The 22,951-nt window shown below is 41.1% G+C and overlaps 1 protein-coding gene across 1 annotated transcript in view; it reads right to left on the reverse strand.

Moving 5' to 3' along the window:
• The window catches only part of adgrv1 (adhesion G protein-coupled receptor V1), a gene marked incomplete at its 5' end in the record, with an annotated part of 100,374 nt that overhangs the window by 19,252 nt on the left and 58,171 nt on the right, over positions 1 to 22,951 (reverse strand). The window contains 3 exons of the mRNA XM_079160644.1: positions 2,103 to 2,260; positions 5,091 to 5,269; positions 9,014 to 9,130. Of these exons, the coding sequence (XP_079016770.1) occupies positions 2,103 to 2,260; positions 5,091 to 5,269; positions 9,014 to 9,130 (454 nt within the window). The remainder of the gene's footprint in view (positions 1 to 2,102; positions 2,261 to 5,090; positions 5,270 to 9,013; positions 9,131 to 22,951) is intronic.

Consider the following 22,951-nt stretch of genomic DNA (forward strand, 5'->3'; position numbering starts at 1 on the left):
AACTAATTATGCAGCAATATATAGCGGTGAGTTTAACTACAGTTAAAAATAGAACAATAATAGTTATTCATTCAACTACGGTCTGTTGAAAATTGAAAGTCTGCTCACTTCTGTATCAAAAGAACATCATGTCTTGCACACACACCTTATATGTTCAATAATGACAGTGATAAGGGCTTACTGCTGTGCTTTGAATAGTACTTTTGTGGGTTCATTTGAGTTTGTTGATGTTATTTTTTTGCTGGCAAGCATTACAGTGGGCACAATGAAGTTTCCGAAACTGGCACACTTGCATGATACCGCTGACGTCAGAAGTCCTGCTACATCTTGCCCAGCGAGTTTTACATTCGGGCTTCTCACAAGAATTCACTCACACACTCACACACTCACACTCATACACAGAGAAGCTCTCAGCTTATCTCATCAGTCGTTTGCTGCAGTAAGGCATTTAAAAATGTTGACATAAATAGTTAAGGTCAAGGTGAAGCAAAACATTTCTTAATAGCACGTCAAGGCGAATCATACGATTTCTTTTGTGATTGGTCTATTGTCTGACTACCACACATTGCCGGACTGAAACTGATCACGGCTGTTGTAACAGTGCCTGTGGCATTTAAACCTGTGAAACCTTTTAAATGGTAGAAAACAGATTTGTTTTATTCTGCTTTGGACTCTTGAGACAAAACCTACAATGATACTACATACTGCAAAGGGCTGAACAGAGTTGAGCTCTGCAATAACACTACTATAACAACAAAAAACAGTGCACACTGTTTATGTTGTTGCATGCTCATATACATATTGTGTCATTGTGCGTCCAAATAAAACTAAAGGTGCAACCAGCACTGAGCCATGCATGGACTTTGATAAAGAATGCTGCTGTCCAATATTGCAGCTGTTCTACACACAATTAAACACACATATTCACACCTCAAGGGTTGTTCTGTCCTCTGTGCTTGTGCCACCCACACACACACACAGTCAGGACTTTAGACTGCTGCTTTGAATAGAATTAGCTGAGCCTACCTTTCCCGGCATTTGCTCTCTCGTTCTCTCTTTCTCTCTGTGTAAATAAGGAGTTTTAGAAGCTGCCGTGTTTGCTACGTTGACTGCTTCCTGTTTTTCTCATTCAACACACAGTACAATACTATATTCCAAGTCTCCTTATCCCTAAACTCACCCCAAACCTATGCTGTCTACTTTTGATCTTTGTTGCCTGCATTGTCCATCATAGTAAAATGCTCCTGTCCGGCAAAAATCCTACAGGCTGACCTTTAGCCTCAGCCTGGTTTTTAAATGAGAATGTGTTGCTCTCATTAATAATACACACCTACCTGCAGCTCAGCAAAGCACTGTTTTGGTTTCCCACACTCCTTCAGAGGCCACACACAGTGTGTAGGGCAAACCGCTTGCCAGCCAAAGGACTGGCACTAATTCAGGCTTTGCTTTGTCATTGGAGGGCCTTGACTGAGCAAAACAAGCTAAAGCCAGCTGATTCTGACTGATGGCCACTGATTAGGGCCATGACACTGAGGCATTAAAGTGGTTTGGCTAGGATCTTCATGTGTGGTCGAAGTGACCGATTGCACTAAATAAATACTACTGATTCATACAGACCATAACTCTATGACGGGTATTCCTTCCCTAACAAGAATCTACATGAAGTACAAGTTTGGGGTTGTATCAACACATCTTTCTGCACTGCATTGAGTCCATTTAAAGTGCATTCAAATACATGTCTATTTAAGTGCGATGGCGAAACAAAAGTGTGTCTGTCAGCATTATTTCATTTACGGAAGCAGGTATTGTTTTGTTCCTGTATCATTAATCCCTTCGGTACACACACTGCAGACAGAGACAGAGCTTGTAAGCTGAGCAAAATAGGGGCTGAAAGCTTTAGCCAAAAATAGGGGTGGATGCAATCTAGTTCCAGAGGGCATCCTGGCAGCAGGTTACATGTTTTTGTGGTGCAGATTGAGAGATTGTGTGACTCAACACTTGTTCTTATGTTTTTATGTGCATAGAGATTTATAAACTCATATCTATGCTTATGCAAAACTGGGTTCATTTATGTTTGCGAACACACATGCTGTATTCGGTACCTGTGCTGTTGGTTCGTCCTCTGTAAATATCGTCGTAGGCCTTCCACTGCTGAGTGACCTGGTAGGCGTGGATGAACACCACCATGACTGCAACCAGACAGATGAGAGGCACCAGCACCGCTGTACACAGAGCTGCATAGATGTTTGGGATGAAGCACCTAGAGAGGGGACGGACAAATTGGTAAGTGATTGTCTTTTTCTTTTTTTTTCAGTGTATGTGGAAATTAAGCAGAATGTATGTGAATAAAAGAGGAAATTGAAAGAGAGAAAGGGGTGGGGAGTAAAGTGTGCATCCAACACAAAGGTAAGCTCTAACATACGGAAACATATCACATGCTAATATTGCTCTTTATTTACTCAAGTTAAGACTGTGTTTATTCAAGTTTCACAAACAGGTTCTGGCCGGTGAGACCTCTGAGCCGGCCTAAGACTCACAGCATTCTTGCTCAACAGCAGCTTTTGCCTTCAACAGCGAAATACGTACGCTCTTAAATCTTCTGAGCAACTAGGTCAATCTGCAGCTACAGGGGGATATCTTAAGTCAAAGACCCTTGCAAATGTTTTTCTATTTAAAGACTGAAAGAACAGTTAAAACAAACAACACGATACATGTGTCTCGTGCTTAGAAAGGGAGACAAATATGGAGTGGTTATGTGAGTTCATGTGCTGATCCTGCCTAAGAGGCAAAGGTCAAAAGGAAGCTTTTTTTTTTTTTTTTTTTTTAAATCAAGTTATCTTTTAATTTCTACAATGTGTCTATCGGTGTGAGCCAGCCTTATTTTTTTTTCTTGGGAAATCTCAGGATTCCTTTCCCAGCTTGTCCAATCAGACATGTTTTTTCTTTATTAAAAAAACTTAACCGAACATTTTTCTCTGGGAAAATCAACATCCTCATATAAACTGTTAACTGCCAAACAACTATCAGAACACTCATGTGACTTTGTCCTTTTCACAAAACAAGTTCGGCCCCTGATTCGGTGGGAGCGTGAAACACAGATAGGGCCTCACGGCAGGCCTGAGTAATCGCAGATATAATTGGAGCTATGCTAGCCATAACATAACATGAGGTATGCCAAATAAAGCATTGCATCACTATTTACCAGCAAGACAGCCAGACTATGAGAATTTAAACACACTGGAATATGGATATTTTTATACGGCTGTGGCCTTGTGAGAGGATGAGATCCTACTGTAAGCAAAGTCTCACAGGAAAGTGAAATCCCAGGGATTCCTCTTGTGAATGAAGAAAACATTACGCAGTGGCTCATTTCATTAACTTTATAATTTAGAATAAATAAAGTGAGTAATGCCTATTATGAGGGCTTTCATTGAAATACTGCTGTTATTTTGTTTTCCATATGGAAGTGTGGAGTGTAATGGGTCACTTAAGAACAGGGCCTTGTTTCAACAGGTAAGGCTATAAAACAGCCTGCATGAAATAGATAGATGTCAGGTTTACACGTCCACCTTCATGGGAAATGACTTGAGCAACCTTATAACCTGGCTTTAAAGTAGTCAAACTAACCATGAATCAGTCTGTCCAGGTAGATCATCATATTAGACTTAGTAAGATACAGCTGTATATACATTGTTTTTTTCCACTCCATATTATAGTTATGAGATTAACTGCAGTGGCAAAAGCCAAATGGGTGATGCATCTGTTGTAAGATTTATAATATCACTTCTGCTTATCAGCGATGCGTGGGTAATGCTAGACGTAAGTGGGAGAGGACTACATACTGTAAGTAACACGAAAATCAATAAATTCAAAGCTGAAGTGTTGCATCATAATAAGTATTGGCTTTGGAATAGCTAATCATTACACACATCTGTATCATACCTTGACATACCCTGAACAAGTCCTAACTATATGGAAGACAAAAATACATGCAAATGGAATATGTATGGCACAAAAATGCTCACTGACGCAAGGTCTGAGGTTGACACCTGTTTGTGCGCAGGCAGGATGAACCTGAGACAACTTGACTTTTGAGAAAACAAGACGGCTATCTGTTTACACGCATGAGGAGAGAGAGAGGGAATTCAAAGGCTGCCTCATTCCCTGTAAGAGGAAGGTACGCTTCCAGCGTAACTGAATACTCCTCTGTATCCTTGAATCTCTCATGTATACGCTCACTGTCTCACACACACCCACTCTCAGGAAACACGCACACAGCACACACTCTAACCCAAGGATAACAGCCACACCTAAGACCTCTGGCTAACTTTAGATGTGATTTAAGGGTTCAATCTCCGTCAGTATTTGACTTTGTCTGTCATGTACGCTTGATTACACATACTCAATGTAAAAAGTTTACTTTGGCAATTACTACACACGCACACGCACACACACACACACACACACACACACACACACACACACTTAATGCACAGACACAGCTGATCGGGAAACGTTGAGCAGTTTTTTAAAAAGGTGACCTCATCTGTTATGTTCTAGAATTTAGGTTTTCTATACATAGATGGCAACCAGTTATTTTTAGCTAGAGCACACATACACACACACACACACACACACACACACACACACACACACACACACACACACACACACACACACACACACACACACACACACACACACACACACACACAAAACCAAACAGTATATGGGTTATTTAAGGTTCCTCCCTTCCTCCTTTCCACCCTGCAGTTTGAAAGCCTCCAGTTCTCAGCTGAAGAATCAAGTTTCTATGTGGAGAGACACATTCATTCATTCAATTATTTGATTGGGCAAGCTAGCTCCTCACATGTTGTCACTGGCTCAGGTGTTTTCTGTTTGTTCTGCTCTAGGCCGAAGTGGAATTTACCTAAGCCTAAAACAGAAAGTGAAGTCACTGCGACTGACTCAGACCGAGTTCTCTCACGAAAACAGATTACGTTAGTGTTAGGTAAATTCCACCTCCTCAGTTCCAAAGACCACTTGTGGGTGTAGTTGTTGTACGCAAGTGTTTTGCAACGTCCACTCACACATCTCCTTGAACCAGCCCGTATACAGTGTGTATGGTCCATCCAAAGCCGCCGAGCAAGACGATGACCAGGACAATGATGACCAGAGCAGGAAGTCCCCAGCCCAACAGGAAGTAGAGCAGATATCGACGTTCTGTGTGCTCGTCATTCATCACCAGCACTTGCCAGAAGTTCACTGCCTGGGTACAGAGTTTGAGAAAACAACTAATAAACACGAAAGCAGGGACATGTCAACAGAAGCAGCACCTTTATGAACTATTATAATTATAATAATCAATAATGTTGTCAGGGAAAGACAAAGTGTTTGGAGTTTGGAAGATTCTTTTCATCTTTCTTTGAGAACATTTAGTCTTCATAATGAGTGAAACACACACATACAACCACACTTTTATCACACCCTCAATAGCTTTGTTTGCTTTGTTATCTAGCAGGCTTTTATCGTCTCATCCATCTGATACAATAAGCCCAGCACTGTTACATAAGCAGCTTTTCTGAACACCTGTTGGTTGCAACACAACATCTTATCCCTTTGTGAAGACCTCTGCAGGCAGGAACATTTGCAAAAGGCAAAGTTTACTCTTGAATTTTAAAGTTAAGCTCAAGGGAAAAACAAAGTAGCATTTTCCAGTCTATCTTGATGGCTGGGGTTACAAATTGATGACCTTTACTCTGCTTAGCCTAATTTAGACCAAACTTTTTACAGCCTATAAGGATTTTACTTTAATTAAAAAAAAAAAAAAGAATTGTCAAGAATTCCTTATTTTGTTAAGAGCAATACATATTTATAGAACAGCTATAATGAATAACAGCTGATGATGTTTGTGTCCGTCTATCTGTGAACTCTTGCACAGCGGACAAAGGAAAGGAGGTTAGGGGACACTGGCCTCTCCCTCTGATAACCTCTTGCTCTCCATAACCATATTGCATAACCACTGACACAACAAACATTGCTGCACATACACACAACACAAGAATGGACACACTCACACACACACAGACACACAGAACTACACACAAGTTGTGTAACAGCTTGACTGCACTGCACTGAGACATTAGTGTGATGTTCGGTTGCTTTGGTTATGCTTTTGTCTTACTGCCTTGTAACTGTATACGGGTTGGTTCAACCAAATTACAATATCAATTTCCTTGTATCTAGTGGTACCTAGCCCTGCAACTTTGCTTTTGGTTTTAACAGCGATGTCTCTTTCCAAAGACAATGTCCTGGTTAGTCAGAGTAATCCACTGAATTTATTCACTGGAATGACTTCCTATTGAAGAAATACTCTGTTATAAAACAGTTGACAGCGCGTTCTGTGTATTACTCAAATTGCATTAGAGACTTTGCATTTGACAAAATCTCAAAAGCTTAACAAATACAACTGAAACTATTTGCATTGGTGGATACCACTGAAGGTAAGTGATTAGTGTACATTTTGGGGTTAACTGATCCTTTTAAGTGTGATTGAAGCAGTAGCGCTGTTGGGAAACTCACCACCTGTATGTCTGACCACATGGCCTGATGGCCATTAGAGGCCACTCATAAATCCATTATTACAATCAAATTAATTTGTCCTCTCGCAGGACACTGGCAGGTATCGTCTGATGACAAATCAGTGAAAGTGGCCCCTATCTGGCTAACTAGTACAGTAAAACAGGGTAGAAATACACTGTAGGCCAGTAATAATGCTTTAGCAGGTATTTCAAGCCTGAACAAGCTATGTACTCTACACAAGTATTGCTATGTAATATGATGCAGTTTCAGAAAGCTGAGGTTGCCTCTGCGAGCCTCTGCAGTCATGAAAAAGCTGGTCTGGATCGTGATTCAGTTATTGGTGGTTTTCCGGCATTATGCCAAAGCTTATTCCTCTGACTAACTATTGGGCATGCACATCCTCACATACACACACGCTGCAGTTATTGATTTGAAGTCTTCTTCATGGTCTGAGATGGGTTGCTGGCGCCCATTCATATCAGCTACTTAGCTGAAAGCGTCTACCTGATAGGAGGGGAAAATGAGCTGTGAGACATCAGTGGGGTCGATACTGAGACGTTGGTGAGGACCGAAAGGTTTTAAAGTTACACATCAATCAGAGTGGCAGTAATATTTTCATTGTCAGCTGCTACAGTTGCTGACAATAAAGAAATGTCCGGGGTCGTTTTTTGGTCGGGGTGTTAAGGGCAATTTAAGAAAAAGTTGGAGGGAGTGAGTGTTTGAATAAAGAACTGAAAATCCTAAGTGAATTTTTAAACTCCTTCTGGGGTGAATCATAGTTCATGTTTTCTCCGCTAGATCATATCAACTCTACCACCATACTAACTACTACCATGTGTGTCCAAACCCGTTTTTTTTTTTGTTAACGTTAATACCATTTCATCTCACTGCCAATTCTCGTCATCCAAATTCTAACACTTCTTAGGCCACATGAAAGCCTTTGGTCTCAGCCTTCATCCCTTAAGATATCTCACAGGTCATCTGGTAAACATTCTGATGTGAATAAATGCTAATCTTATAATACTTCACCAAATATAAAGTATGTGCCAGGAGAGATTATATCCACTACATAAACACAGATTATGTTCACTTACAATACCAACGTCACACGTTCTCAACGATTAAGAAAGCAATGGAAACAAAGCAAAAGTTAATAGGGGAACAACGAGAAGAGAATGTTCCATAAACCATGAGGAAGATTTCTTATGGTTTATGGAACATTTATCAAATCTGTGGATTTGTTAGGATTTAAAACTTTAAAAAAAATATAGGCTTGTTAAACAAAGAGTTATTTCAATGAAGTCAATGATTTTGTTTGGAAAGGGAGGGTCAGTTGAGGAAAAGGATGTATCCCCAGGCCAGTGTTCCTCTCTATAGGGGTGAATGAAGTACTACCATGTTCACCACAATCCTGTGATCTATCAGTAGGTCACAAGTAAGCTATATTCCCTCTTAAGGATTAAAATTGGCTTAGGCAAGGTTTACATTGAGAGCTAAAAATCCTATACTTTTTTGGGGGGGGGATCTGTGTGTGAGATGTATTTTTTTATAATTGTGTAATAATTAATCGATAAAATGCTATTTTGTTGTTTAAGCAGTAATCTGTTCACATTCAGTTAGGCTCTGACCGTATAAATCAAGTCTTAATATCTTCTCTCGTGTGCATGTTAAGCTGCAAAAGTGGGACTTTGCCTGCCAGGCTTTGTTCTCAGCAGTTATGTCACACAAAAGAAATAGAGGGCAGATGGTCACAGAGAAGGGGGTTAGGAGCTGGTGGGCTGAGGTGTTACTAAGTGGTACCAGTCTCGGGCCAAAGATCATGTCATGCAGCAGTCTGGTACCTCCATCTCACCCTCTAATCAAAACCTGCCTAAGCCCGCATGGTGGAGGAATGAAGTTTCACTCGTTATTACGTAAAGAAAACACATGCTTCACATAAGGAACAAAAGAAAGAATGGGAACCCTGTTTATGCCAAGTCATGAGGAAAATGAGCAGGAGAATGAAATTAGATTTGACTTACAGGTGCCCTTCAAGAAGAAATATATTTGAAAGAATAGACTGACTTTATTGACTTTCTTGAGTTACACTTGGCCCCATTGTCTGGTTGAAGGCCTAGTGAATAGACATCATTGTTGAGGCTTGCCTTTCAGACTAGACAGACTCAGTTTTACAATGAAGCAGAGCGAAATAGCCTCCAAACCTCAGCTCTTTATCCAGGTCAAAGAATAGAGAGAGAGAGAAAATATCTCTGCTTAAATTGGGAAAATAATGTGCCTTCTGTGATCTAGCTGCATGGCAACAAGTACAGCGAACACTGTGTATCCTCAGGGTATGTCCACTGTTGGTGGCCATGCCTGTACAGAAATCTAATGTAAATGATAATCTTTATGTAGAAATATGTAGGTTTAATGCTTGTTGACCTGCTGTTACCTGTATGAGCATCCAGAAGAACTGACTGAGGTGGAAATAGTGAGAGAAGAGCGCCAGAGCAGCACAGCTGTCCTCTGAAAACATTCGGCCACGGAAAGCTGACACCAGGAAACAGATCTGTAGAGAAAGAGAGAAAAAGACACATTTAGAATCAGTTACCATTGTGTGTAAATGAGCCTGTGAACCAGCAGGTTGTCATGGCAATTACTGAATGCACCGTATTTGCTCTGTTTAGGGACAACTGTGACATTTTGTATGACTACCTAGCACACTTTCATACACAGGTGCATATACTCCTTGCAGTGTCAGCAGCAGGTCAAACTGCATAGGAGGCAATTTATTGCTTGCTTTACAGTCTAGAGATTTTTAAAAGAGACAGCAGAATTCAGATAGCCCTCCTCCCAAAGAGAGACATCCTACCCTGCATACCTGTTACATCACCATGCAGCAAGCTATGCAGGCAGAAGCAAAAATAAAAACATCAACAACATAAAAAACACTGATACGTTCTCGTATCATCCCACACACACACACACAAAGATTTGCACAAATGTGTGGGTGTGACACTTCTCTAAATAACAAACTAAAGGGTATTGCAGAATCACTGCAAAGCTGCAAACTGCAAACCAAACAGCGTGTGGTCAGTGTGTGTGAGTTAGTGTGTGAGAGAGAGAGAGACTGAGAGAGAGTGAGAGAGTGAGAGAGTGAGAGAGTGAGAGAGAGAGCTAGCAGGAGAGGAAGGGAGAGGGGTTTTGGAGGTGGGATTTCAATTTCTAACATTGGAGGCAGCACAAAACCCATGAGGGCAGCAGAAAATACTTCTCCGCTGTCCATCAAAGAGCTTCATTAAGCTCCAGCACTGAATGTGGTGCCAACACGGCCGGGCGATTGTTACATAACCAGCAGCCTGTCGGCCCGATGCCAATGCCATGGAAGAGAGTGGGAGCTGAGGGATGTGGGGAGAATAACAACTTGGTGTAAAATGTCACTTAGATTATATTCATCGCACGCACCAGGTAAAAACCCAGACTATTTTGTTGTGAGTCTTAAGCAGCATCTCAACAGAGTCATATTACCCACGTACCACATACAGTAATTATCTCTGTTACCTCAACTGTCATTTGATTTGACGTAACAGAGCCACGCAAATGGTTCTGAAGACTGACGAGATGAGCTCTTTATGTATCCAAAACAAGCAAATGTATTCTGTTGGCACCACCCTATGGTTTCGGCTAATTTGCTTAGATAGACAGTTATTAAAGTAACCAGGTAAATAGCTATTGTGAGCTGTGACGTTACCTGTTTTCCACACAATTTCAATTAACTTCAACTCAATATGCTTTATTGGCTTGAACGCAATGAGGACAACATTGCCAAAGTAGCAATAATGACATAAATAAAAGGAATCATAAAATCAAGAAAATAGCAGAAAACAACCTTAAACTTTTGTTTTTCTCTTCCCCTTTGTAGGTTCCTTTTTCCTCTCTCCTATTTTCTTACATTGAGAAAACCCATTGGGAAATCCCTAAATAACCATTCCTGGATTTTCCAGCTCTTACTAACCCTGTCTGCATCCTCCTGTTGAGGAAAGGGAAAAGTCAGAGCCTTTAAAAAAAAAAGAAAGAATCATGAGTCAGCTTCCCGTCCATTTTTCACCCCATGCAGGTTGTGAGTGGGAGCGATGGCACAGGAAGGAAACTCGTGCCTGAGCTGCCAGGAATTGTGCCTGAGTGGAGAAGCTGTTCAGGTAGCTTATGGGAACGAAGACTTTGCAGCCGGGGTGTAGTTTTTGGCAGCAAGTTGGCCTCATTTGGCCAAAGTATGACACACCATCTATCCTCTCAAAAGCAAAACAATGGGGAAACTACCAAGCGAGAAATGCTAAATAAACTGCAGGACGCCAGAGACATAATCATAGGCAAACATGCAGTACATACACGCATGTGGGTTTAACACTAAAGGCTCTAATTTGATCAAATTAAGCATAGGACACAGTCAAGTGCGGCACGCACAAAGGGGGTGGCAACGTATTTTTGTGGCTGTGCGGACCAAGGACACACAGAGAATTGAAGAGGGATACATCACCAGTGGGTGTATTAGGGGCTGCCAATCACCTGCCAATCACTTTGTCTCTGCTCAACCCTTTTTAATGATTATTTGACTTGATTTAAATTAGTTTCGGCTGCATCTCCAACACATGCAACAACATTGTAAATACTGAAACACAAGTCTAGGTCTTAACATGGCACAGCTTTGAGCAATGAACCCATCCACATTTGCTGCAGCCTTCTGTGACAAACCCTAATAACATGGATCACTATTGAACCAGTGAAACCGCTGACCTGTGGTGAAACAATGACATAACAGGTAGAGAGAAATGGCCTTGTATGGAAAGGAGAGAAAAGGGTTTTAAAAGAGTGCTTGTGCTCAGTTGTATGAACGGACTCTCTTAAGTGTCTGCCACTCAAATGTTTGTATGTTTGTGCCCTCAATGGAGCTGGAACAGGAACTATCTGGCTCAGGTCAAGGATAGAAAACATGTATGGTGAATCAGTTTGGGTGAGTCAACAGGTAAGATGGCAGATTTCACAAAGTTGAATTTGATTAAAGGCCCTGAAATAAGCAATCACACAGGCAGGTACACACACAAACTCTTAAAGGAACTTGATCCGACTTTTTACTGCTTTGGTGCCCATTACATAATACTCTAAAACTACAGTCTGGCTAGTTTATCACGTTCATTATCATATGGCGTGAATAGCAGAGTGGGGCATTAAAGTGTTAACATCACAACGTTATTTAAACTTCTATTTGGCTTATTTTCTTTTATGTGAGGAGAGGCTGGTAGATAGACATGAACAGACACTGTGCAGTGTAGTTCCAGTGTGGTTCCAATCAAACTGGGCCATCAAGCTTTCTGTAAACAGACTGCTGTGACTATTAGCTGGGGCAGTGTAGAAACACTCAGACTGTCATGGGAGGAGAGACACAAGCCTCCAAATACACACAGGAACGTTTATTATTTTATATGGTGTGTACCAAGGCATACAAACATTACCATTTATATGTTCATGTTAATCTAGCTTTACTGTGCTATGAGGCTAAAAGAACATTTTAATAAATGAGGTGAGTTTGGGGTCAGAAACTCCACGGAAGCTCTTGAAGAACTGTCTGATTTCTTCGCTGCAGTAGTGTCAGCATGGGCAGTTGCTTGTGAGGAATAAACTTTTGGAGGAAGATATCTTCTCAAACGTCCTGTAATCTGAGCATGGCATAAACTGGAACCTGTTAATGAAACTACAGCAGTGAAGACAATTTCTATGCTGAAACTAGTGTGAGATATGGGCTTTGAGAGGGATGAGGGAGGTAACCTCCCTCCCTCCCTCGAGCTAATTATACTAATTATACACAAACAAACTGCATATCCACCACTAAACACACAGCAATCTATGATTCACGCCATAAATCTGTGTAAAAAGGTCAAGCTCTGTGGTTTTGAAAGGAATCTAAAGTCAGCAGCAAACTATGTTACAGTGCTGGGATTGATGAGGTCACAGTTACACGTGTGGTCATTGTTCAGTCCATCGTGAAATTAACACGGGTGTCAGCATTACAGTAATGATGACCTAACACAGGGATAGGTTAGTCGGGTGGTGACAGGTGCGGATGTGGAGCTTATCGGAGCCTCATCTGCTGCTCTGTCCTTTGTCCCAAGGCCTCCTACTCTTTTGTGTAAGACACAAGGAGTCGACCTGTCTAGACTCTCAGGCTACAAACTTATTCAAAGCAGAGGACGGCTGGTGCTGCAGGACTCATGTAAGTGTAGTGTGTGAGTGTGTGAGTGTGTGTGTGTGTGTGTGTGTCTGGTAAAACAGAAGCCACCAAAAATGTGTCCATCCAGGAAATTGCCAAAGAGCAAATGAAAGAAAGAGAGTAAGACATACAGTATAAATAAAAAGGGATGTTTTACTGGAGAAGACAGAAGCCATGAAAAGGCCCTTGAGAATACATATAAAAAAGTAGAAAACAAAGCAGCTCTTTCTGTTGTTTTTGTGGCCTGTTTTTCTGATGCACTATTGGTGCATCGACTCAGCTAAATATCCAATCAGAGAGCTCCCCTTGGTTTTGTGGCCCTGACGCACACAGAGGAGTAGGATCAGTTCGCAGTTGTTGTTTTTGTTCCAGATCAACTGCTGCCTTAAGAATGACTCTACTTTTCTTCAGGCAAGATATAATCTCACTTTGATATGATAAGCAGGTCTGAAAATGCTCGTTTCCCAACCTAAGCTCAGCGGTGGTAAATGATAAAGAAGCTGTCTTGCATAACGTCAAATGGCCTAAAAGAAACGAAACAATGAAGGGACTTAAGAAAATAAGTAAGACAAAAAACACCATACAGTAAAAAACTAAATAATGTTAGCCATATCAAATAGCTACACCACTGTTAGAGGACAAGGCCTGACCAGGGAGTCCAGAGAAATGCTGCAAAAACAAACTGCACACAGGAAACATAATATTTTGGTGCAGCTACTTTGTGGTGCTGCCGGTTGCAGCTCTCATCCTCCCATTGAGTTTTTCTGCTGATTGATGGCCCTGTGTGCTGATGCTAAGGTAGCTAAGTGTATCAGTGTGGCTAAAAATAGCATCTGCCTGATGCATTACATCACTGAGGGAATGGGGCCTGAGCTGCCTGCCTGCCAGACTATCCATCTAGACTCGTGTCCAAAGCACTTAACCTCCACCGCTCCCCTCCTCCAGCCTCTCTTATCCCATCCTTTGCCTCTACCCCCAACTCTCCATCCTCTGCTCCACCCTTCATCTCATCTCATCTCCCCCTCCTCCTCCTCCTCCTCCTCCTCCTCCCTCTCCCTTCTCCTTCACCTCCCCCTTCTCTCTAACAGCTACCGGTCTGATCTAGCTGGTTCCAGCCTCAGCCTGCACTCTGGGTGTTTCCTCTTATGCCTTTGTTCAGAAAGAGATAAAGTGAAAGAAAGGCAGAAAGAGAAATATGATATCACTCAACCCTCACTCCCTTTATTATTTTCTCACGGAAGCATTGCCTTTTCACAACCAATCACACCATCTCAACCTCATTCAAAGCTGAACAATTCACACTAATCTTGTAATCTCACAGTAGCAAAGGCATCTTAAATATGTCAAATTACATATCTATGCATGAAGTACAATCATGGCTGCTTTAAATGTAATTATGTTACTGGCTGCAGTCATTTCAGGGCCATTCAACGTCATTGCTTTCCTTGCCTTACACTATCAAGTATGTGCAAGCACCGTCAGTCTCCTCACGTGCCCCAGCCTCTCAGTTGAAGTGTGTGTTATTCATGTGCTGAAGCACAGGGGAAAGCTAGTTGCAAGAAGGTCACATGGGGATGGCTGATAGGTGGGTTAGTGGACCAGTGTGTGTGGAGAAGGAGGAGGGATAAATAAGGAGATTTCACATTTGCTAGCAAGATGTATGAGGTTGTTAAAATAAAAAATAAGGGAAGAAAAAAATCAGACAAGCCCGGTGTGAGCCGCTGCATCATCTCTGAGGTGGAGGATGATTACATCTTTATTGGTGTCAAGTGTCTAATGTCACATTTTGAGAGGAACGCTCAAGTCTTTCAGAGAGCCATTTTTGCTACATTTTCAATATTTTGAGCCTCACTGTACAATTCAACATACTGTGCATGCGTGAAAAGAGCAGCTACCTCGAGTGTTTTTCTGAAATGCATGTATGGTTGCTTAAGGTCAGAATGTAGAAGTAAAGTTCACAGGTGTTTTGGGTTGAACCTCAGGCTGAGGCATACTTGCTGAGCCAGCTGTTGGCAAATAAACAACCACCCCCCTTCAGTCTGTTTAACATTCAAACAACCACAACACTGCATCGTACAGTTATAATGTCTATGTGCATCTGTGAAGCAGGGAGGAACATTATCAAAAGCCTTTACCTAATATCCTGGCAATGAAAATCTTTGAAGGGAGATCTAATAAGTGGAACTAATAAGTGACAAAATATTTTGTACAATACTTAATGTCCTGTACTACATGTATCCACGTTGTATTGCATTAAAAAAAATGTCAATCAGTGCATATTATCAAAAGTTTCCTTAAACTGTGATTTGTTTTAATTCTTATTTCCTTAAATATAAAGCACATGCAGGCCCGAATAAAAACGAGTCCCATTTAACAGTATACCGTTATCATGGTATACTGTGGTATTAAAATTGCCAGTTATCGTACCACGTACATTTGCTTATCTACAGCATTGAAAAGAAACTGACATGAGTGTGTGTGTGTGAGTCAAGGGTACAGACAGGAGCAGTTCAGCTGCGCTGTTGCGCTCAGTAATAGAACATTATTTTAAAAGCTCCCAGCTGATGTTATTTGTCATTTAGCAGTTAATTTAACATGCTAGTGACACTAACATTTAAACTAACAGTCTGTTTATTATTATAATATGTTTTAATTCCTTTAAGGTTAATTGTAAAATATTGCAATAATAAACTTAATAACATTAATAATAATAACATGAAGTTATACAATAGTGTAATAATGTGAAACTGTGACATTTTCTCATACTGTTACAACCCGACTCCCGGAATAGGCCTACATTTTTGCTGTTGCTTCATCTCACCTATGCTCATGCTAACTCGGCCATGCACACAATCTCAGCAGTACCACCAACAGTTAGCTTCATTCCAGCAGGCCTTCTCTCTTTTCTCCCATTCGCACTTCAGTCAAAGAGCGTCTGCTGCCGGAAAGCTGCAGCTGCTTTCGATCACAACGGGGCTGCTTTCAAGGAGTCTCTTGAATTTCCTTCCTCAACATCTGGTGTGATCCAGTTTGGAGACCAGACAGAGAGCTCTTTGGGCCGCGAGGCACGAGACCAGCTACAGCTATAAAAACACTGTAGCCAGCTGCACAAGGTCAGCTCCCTCAACACACACACTCAATGGGTCTACTTTGCTCTATCAGAAACCCCTGTGTGTATGTATGCGCTTTAGTGCATACATGACGCGGGTGTGCACCACCCTACAAATAGACTTCTACGGTCTGATGCAACATCATGAAACACAGTTATATTCACAAATGTGAACTACTTCCAAGGCTTCCAAGGCCTTTCAGTGTCAATAAGATGCACACAACTCCCATCTTTATGTGAAATTTAGAATCAGAAGCACGGGGGTGGTGGTCTAAATGATATGTAACATTTCTTTCTAACATGTGTATGCTGATATGATTATGACAGTGCCATGTGAGTTACATCACATGCAAGACATAAGACCTGTGTGTTTTCATTATGGTGACCTGTTGCATCACTTCCAGCTCATCAGAAGGACGAGGGCAAGTCTAGTGATATTGATCTGAAAAGCCTACAGAAGCTAACACAGACCCACTAAAGCAGCCTCATCCACTGCTGTCCAACAGGCCATTGATCGAGGAGAGAACCCTTCCGTGCAAATTGGCAGATCTGCAGCAGCTCTCAGTGTCTCTCAATCGGTGGCTTTAAAACTAATCAATTTGTAAAGAGTCTGATCAAGTTAAATACTGCACGCTCCATTAATTCTGCTCACAAACCCACTATACACTGTGCTTTGGTTCCACACTGGGTCATTTAGACTTAATCAGAGCCACAGCTGTACTATCATGCACTGTTTAATGTCTCAGATGGCCCAACCTAGACTAAATTAGCACAATGCTTGGAAGACCGTGGCTCAATCCGACAGTTGTAATTTAACTGCAAACTGTTTTACAATCCGTATCAAGTTACTTGGCATAATCTGCACTTCTTGACTGTTTGTTTGGATCCTGTATACTACAGGGGAACGATGTTTACAGCTTAAACATCTCTACAGTTGAACTTGTTCAAAGAATAAGAGATGGCGGATTTTACTCAAACTGTTTCCTTCTGGATATCCGCACAGCAATGTCTTCCTCAAAAAGGACTCGTCATAAAAAGGAGAAGAGCTCAGGGGAGTCCTGGAGAAGCACTTCATTCACATCTGGTGTTGAACTTGGCTCTAGATGTGGAGCTACAGGGACCCCTACAGGTCAAAGTCACCATGAGAGCTGAAGGCTTGGGCTCCGTTTGTGTTGGTGTGTGTGTGTGTGTGTGTGCATAGGGTGGAGTGAGGTAAATGAGTGGGCATGCAAGTGCACATACTGCCATCTGTGTAAGCTTATGTATATTTGTGCTTTCATTAACGCATATGCATGTGTTTCACTGGCCCTGCTTCTTGACAATATTGTGAACAATATTTGTGTGTGCATGTATGTGTGTGAGCTTATAAGATAAGATAAGATAATCCTTTTATTAGTCCCGCAGTGGGGAAATTTACATGTACGTAAATGCTGGAATATGTGCATGTATGTGTTTATCTGTGTATGTTTGCATTGTGTTTAATGTTTTAGTTGCTGACATGTTTTGTTTGAGAGCTAATGCACTCACAATCAGCAGCGCGCCTGCTTTTGTCATCATCTTAAACTCCAGCTATCAAATTATCCTCAGGGTAAGAGAGATTCCAGATTCAAACAAGACAAAAAACAAACTGACAAAGTCGGCTGATTACAATCTGCTGAAAAGTGAAAAACAAAAGACCTTATGGTAGATACAGTTATATTTGATTACCATTGGCCATTTCCTTCCTCCATTCAACATTTCCAGATTTTTTGAGGAAGTTAGGCGACTTGCATTTTCTATTTCAGGCCATTGAGCTGACATCAGAGAGCTTGTTCAATTCCTCTCTCTCTCTCTCTCACTCTCTCTCTCTCTCTCTCTCTCTCTCACTCTCTCTCTCTCTCTCTCTCTCTCTCTCTCTCTCTCTCTCTCTCTCTCTCTCTCTGTTGTTGCAGTTTGCCAGGCATGAGAAAACATCTCATGGCTTTAAAGGATCAGAATCTTCACAAATAATTACTTTGTGTCAACATAAATATCAACTGAACACGATGGGTAAAAAGAGACAGCATTAATGTAAATATGCTGTGTTATATATTACAACTGGGAAACATCCCGGTCAACCTAACGTGACCTAGAAAACTAGTGCAAACGTCAAGCTAGAACGACAACATCACTGACCTCAGCAGTTTCAGGGTCGACACACAGTTCTTCCAAGACAAATTGTAAAACTCCAAAAATAGATAGGGATACTGTGGACTTTGACAATTGCTGGCTAACACTTTGTTTATCATTCACTGTTTAAGCAGCCTGTTCGATAAAGTCCTTGATGGCAAACTGTATTAATCCACTGAATCACGTGAAGGGTGCCTGCCACTACACGGAGAGTTTAGAAATGACATCATTAAAAAGATAAAAAATGACTAATCTTTAAACAGATACCAATACATTTACTACACCTTGGTCTTAATGTTTGTATATACATAATAAATGATCATAGTACAATGCCAGCAAGTGATTTTACGCCCATAATCTGCTGATTGTATTATCTTTATCCACTAAAGCAGGTAATGAATGTGAAGTCAATGTGTTACAGCTCAAGGGTATGTCATATCTGTTTGGATATAGATTTTCTTTACTTCAGAGATTCTGTAAGTGCACTGTGAGCCTTTGAAACACACATTTAATATAAAATTAACCTAATTTACACTGCAGCTGAATATCCATGTTCATGTGAATTTGTAATGATAGATTTAACACAGTGACTTCTTATACTGTCTCAAGTTGTGTGTTACCAGATTATCCCATCACCTCAAGAATAAAGGCCCAATAGGCATTGACAGCTTGTAGAATGTGTGCTGTCTCACGTCTCACAGCTGCCAGACAAGGGAGAGCTAACTGCAGAGCCCCGAAGAAGGAGAATGGTTATTGTGGCCTCCTGTTGCTGTTTACTGTGCTTTTTCTGGAAATAGATGAAAGTTCATGGAAGTGTTACTAGGGTCACCAGCTGTTAGGACAACACACAGTTGGCAAAAAGTGAGAGTGTAACTTCCAGAGTCCAGAAAGGGCAGAGTCTGCTGCAGCACAATGATATCGTAATAAAAACCAATACCATTAATCCAACTTACATTGCAGATATTAGCAAATCAACTGACCCTTCGCTAAGTCCCGCTCCTCGTATGCAGGCTGGCCAATCATAGTGTAGCTTTGGCCGGCTCCGACAACTATGAGGGGTGTACTCCATAGACTCTCATGCAATCGATTCATATTGTAGATCTTTCTGTCAGCTTCTCTCTAAAATTGTTTTTAAATTTCCCCAGAAAAAAGTGGCGGTGTCACTAGCTCCATGGTAGCTCAGACAGCTAGCTGGAGTAGCATCAGGGCTTAGGGCTCAGACACAAAACTGCTTGTCACCTCTCTAAAGGAAATGCACATAATGAATACTGCAAATGCTACACAGTTAAATGGCACTATGCCCTTATCATCCATTGAACACAATTAGTTAATGACTGAGCGTAACTAGTTTCGTATTATTGCTCAATAGTCTACCAAGAAAACCTGCACTAGAATGAAAAGGATAGCCCACATTGGCTCAAGATTGTATGTGTTTCATCTTGATGGCAACCTAATGGTAAGGACAGGTAAGGCTAACGTTTGACCACTCTAGTAGATATATAACTTGGTTTCGCCTCCCTAGTGTTGACAAGAAAATTACACAGGGTGCTTTTAGGGACTAGCAGTCATTCCGTCGTTAATGATGTTATTGTACTTTAAAATAAATGGTCTTGACAGACATCCAGATGTTTTATGAGACTCTTAGAGTAGGCTAAGTCGAGTGTCTGTAATCTGTTTCGGGGACAAACATGTTTTGTTTGGTCAAACTGATGAGTCACGTAGGATGTGCCCAGCAAATTTCACAGACAGAGAGAGGGACGGAGAGACAGAGTGAGACAGTCTTTTTACAGTTCGTAATGTCACAGCACCCAGCTAAGCCCAGCAGCGGCCAGAATAATAAAGGGGACAGAGAATAGAAACCGGGGCATTACTCATCATTTTATGAAATAAAGGTTGGGTGAAAAGAAGTGGGGGAAAAGACAGAGGCGCAAAAAGACAGATGGAAGTAAAACAGGAAAAAGGAGACACAAAAGATAATTTGTAAAAATAAGCTGTTTGTACTGTTTAGCCCGAATTTTCAGTATCAGGCAAGAGAGAGAAGGTCACAGTGAACAGTGAGTGTTGTATGGAAGAAAGATGCTGCTGACTTGAACTTAGATGGAACAGATAAAGAGGAAAGGGGTCAGGGCAACACTAGGCACAAAGTGTTGGACCAGCCAGTAGGGCGTAATGTGAGTCTCCCAAGAGGCAGTCTTAACCTCTCCACTGTCTCCACACACACACACACACCTACACACACGCACAGAAAAGCCTGCTGATACTTTATACCCTTCCATCACTTTCCTGACATTAGCTTGGGCTGACAGACAGCAAAGACCTTCGAATTGCATCAAAATCTTATCAAGGACATGCTGCATACTTTATCTCTCTGTTAATACTCTAACAACTGCAAGCAAGGATGAAATACATCTCTATCTGAGTAAAATACACTGGAATAATCTATTGTCTGAGAGGGAACAGGAGAAGGAATATCATTGTTCCCCTTCTTTTGCTTTCTCATTTTGATTCCAAACACTTGTGGGAATAAGCATAGAATACAATAAGAAGCCTATTGTCTGACGTCAACCAGACCAGAGACGTAAATAGACACACACACGGACGCAAAAACACTCTGTTTATTGATATAACAATTGATTGGTTGTGATGGGAACAGAACAAACTTCCTCAGGAAAAGCAGTAACTCACTTAATTTTCAAAGACTTGTGTTGATCTTACGTTCTCCAGTCAAGGACACCGTTAGGTCTTGGATTACAATTGGACGGCTTCCTTATTCTGCTCAGAGACCGGAAGTGGTGGGTGGTGTATAGGGGGGGGGGGGGTTGGTGTTTATACATGTGTGTGTATTTGTGGATTGAGGCGCCAATTTCTGAATGCTGGATCCAGGCCCAGAGCAAACAGGAAATCCTTTATAACTAGAGCAAAGAGTAACCATAACACCTCCTAGATACTAGGGGGGTAAACACTTCTCTTAGTGTGTGGGAATGGCTGTCTGGGATGTGGAGAGCGGTTTCATTACAATGGATGAGAAATGAAATAGTGTTTTATTTGCAACAGCGATAGAGATTCGATTTTCCTTTCCCTGGATATGTGTGTTCAAGGACTCACACTTCTCCAAAATACAATTCTGAATTTGACCAGGCTGAAGTTCTTTGAATAACAACACACACAAGCGGGAGGGACATGACTCCACTATATCTTTAAAATAGCAGCAAGCCACTATTTGCTTTGTAAAGTTCAGAATGTTAAATCCTACTAAAACCGAGTGGGAATGCAGTCTGAAGGGCAGGTAGAGGATTTTGAAAGTGCAAAAGTGCGTTCTAGGGTTGAAAAAGATACTTCACTTAAGTGGGTTGATGCTTAAGGTGGGCAGAAGTCAACGTGAAACTCTCTGAATTCTGTGTTAATGTGCTGCCAAACATATAATTGAGATCCTCGCTCCTGTGATTGCACTTTGTAGATATCACATCTTTAAGAGAGGCAAGGAGACACCGTGTTTATCCATCTTTCATTTACGCTCTGCCTTCCTATATATATTTTTTTTTATTCCTAATTTCTTCATATTTCCATCTGACAAGAGCTACAGAATCAAAATATTTGTACAAGAACCATTACAATTCTGACAATCTCCTTTTGTACCTTGTGTTCATCGGTACTAAACAATGTGTTTGATGCAGTAAAAGCTTGACAGAAACAAGGAAAAGAGAGTGAATTTAAAGGGTGGTAATAAATCAGTGTTGGTGCTTTGGGGCCAGGAGAGCCAAATGAAACTTGGAGGAGCACTGCCTGACGATCAGAGGGAGCCAAATCAACCAAATTCACATTTTTCACAGAGAGACCACAGGAGAGCACAATGTCAAGTGTATATCCTTTTGTAATGATTAAAATACCAAGAATAACACTGTAACATACTGTGATACAATTCCTGACAAAAACAAGAACTCATTTTAGGGGGTTGTAGATTGTAGATCTAAATACATAAAATGACCTAAGACTCCTAAAGGTGGAGAAACAGCCAAGTCACACTGGAAAACAACTACATCTCTGTGTATTATTGCAAGGTCACTGCCTTACCCTGTCAATGGTAGTTCTGGTGAGGTTATGACAAATCCTGGCAGATGAAAGACTTTTCAGGGATCTTTTACTAAGTAATAAGACAAGAGATACTTCAACAGAGGGAAGACGTGGCTGTGATGAGATTATTTCTGTGTGGACTCTGCCTGTCAGTAATCCTAACAGGAATGAAGGAATTATTGAGTGAAACAAAACCAGCACCAGTAGGACCCGGACTGTCTAAAGTACATATCCAAAAGGCATAAAAAACCCCATAAATGGATATAAAAAGCATAAATGAAACCATCTGTTGTGTCTTAAAGGTGTCTAATTCATCAAATTTGCGACCTTGCTGTCCTTATTTTCATTAGTTATGTTTTGGTAAAATGCAGACTTATGACGGCAATGATCTCTCTCCTGAAGGCACAGCAAAGCTGCATGAATACTGATTTATGAGTTTACAATGGTTTTATTGCATTTACGGCCACAACTGTTGTCCACATAAAAAAATCTGATTATGTGTGTTTTTGCTCTGTTCACAATAAACTTCAGTTTCAAAGTTTCTTTACCATGACAGCAAGATAACTGCAAACATTTGGGGAGTAAAGCGTGGTATATTGTAGAATAGTGCAGAGAGAGTTGTGCGATGGGAATAATTCTGATAGACTCCCAATGTACTAGAAACATAATATATATTGTGACATACTGAACATACAATCCTCAGTTTTAATGTATTTGTTCAATGGAGCTTGTGTGGATGGAAATAAGGAATAACCCACAAAAACGTGCAGGTACATTTGCACATATATAGACTGTAC

The sequence above is a fragment of the Pholis gunnellus genome, assembly GCF_910591455.1.
Source record: "Pholis gunnellus genome assembly, chromosome: 6".
In the NCBI taxonomy this organism is placed as follows: domain Eukaryota; kingdom Metazoa; phylum Chordata; class Actinopteri; order Perciformes; family Pholidae; genus Pholis; species Pholis gunnellus.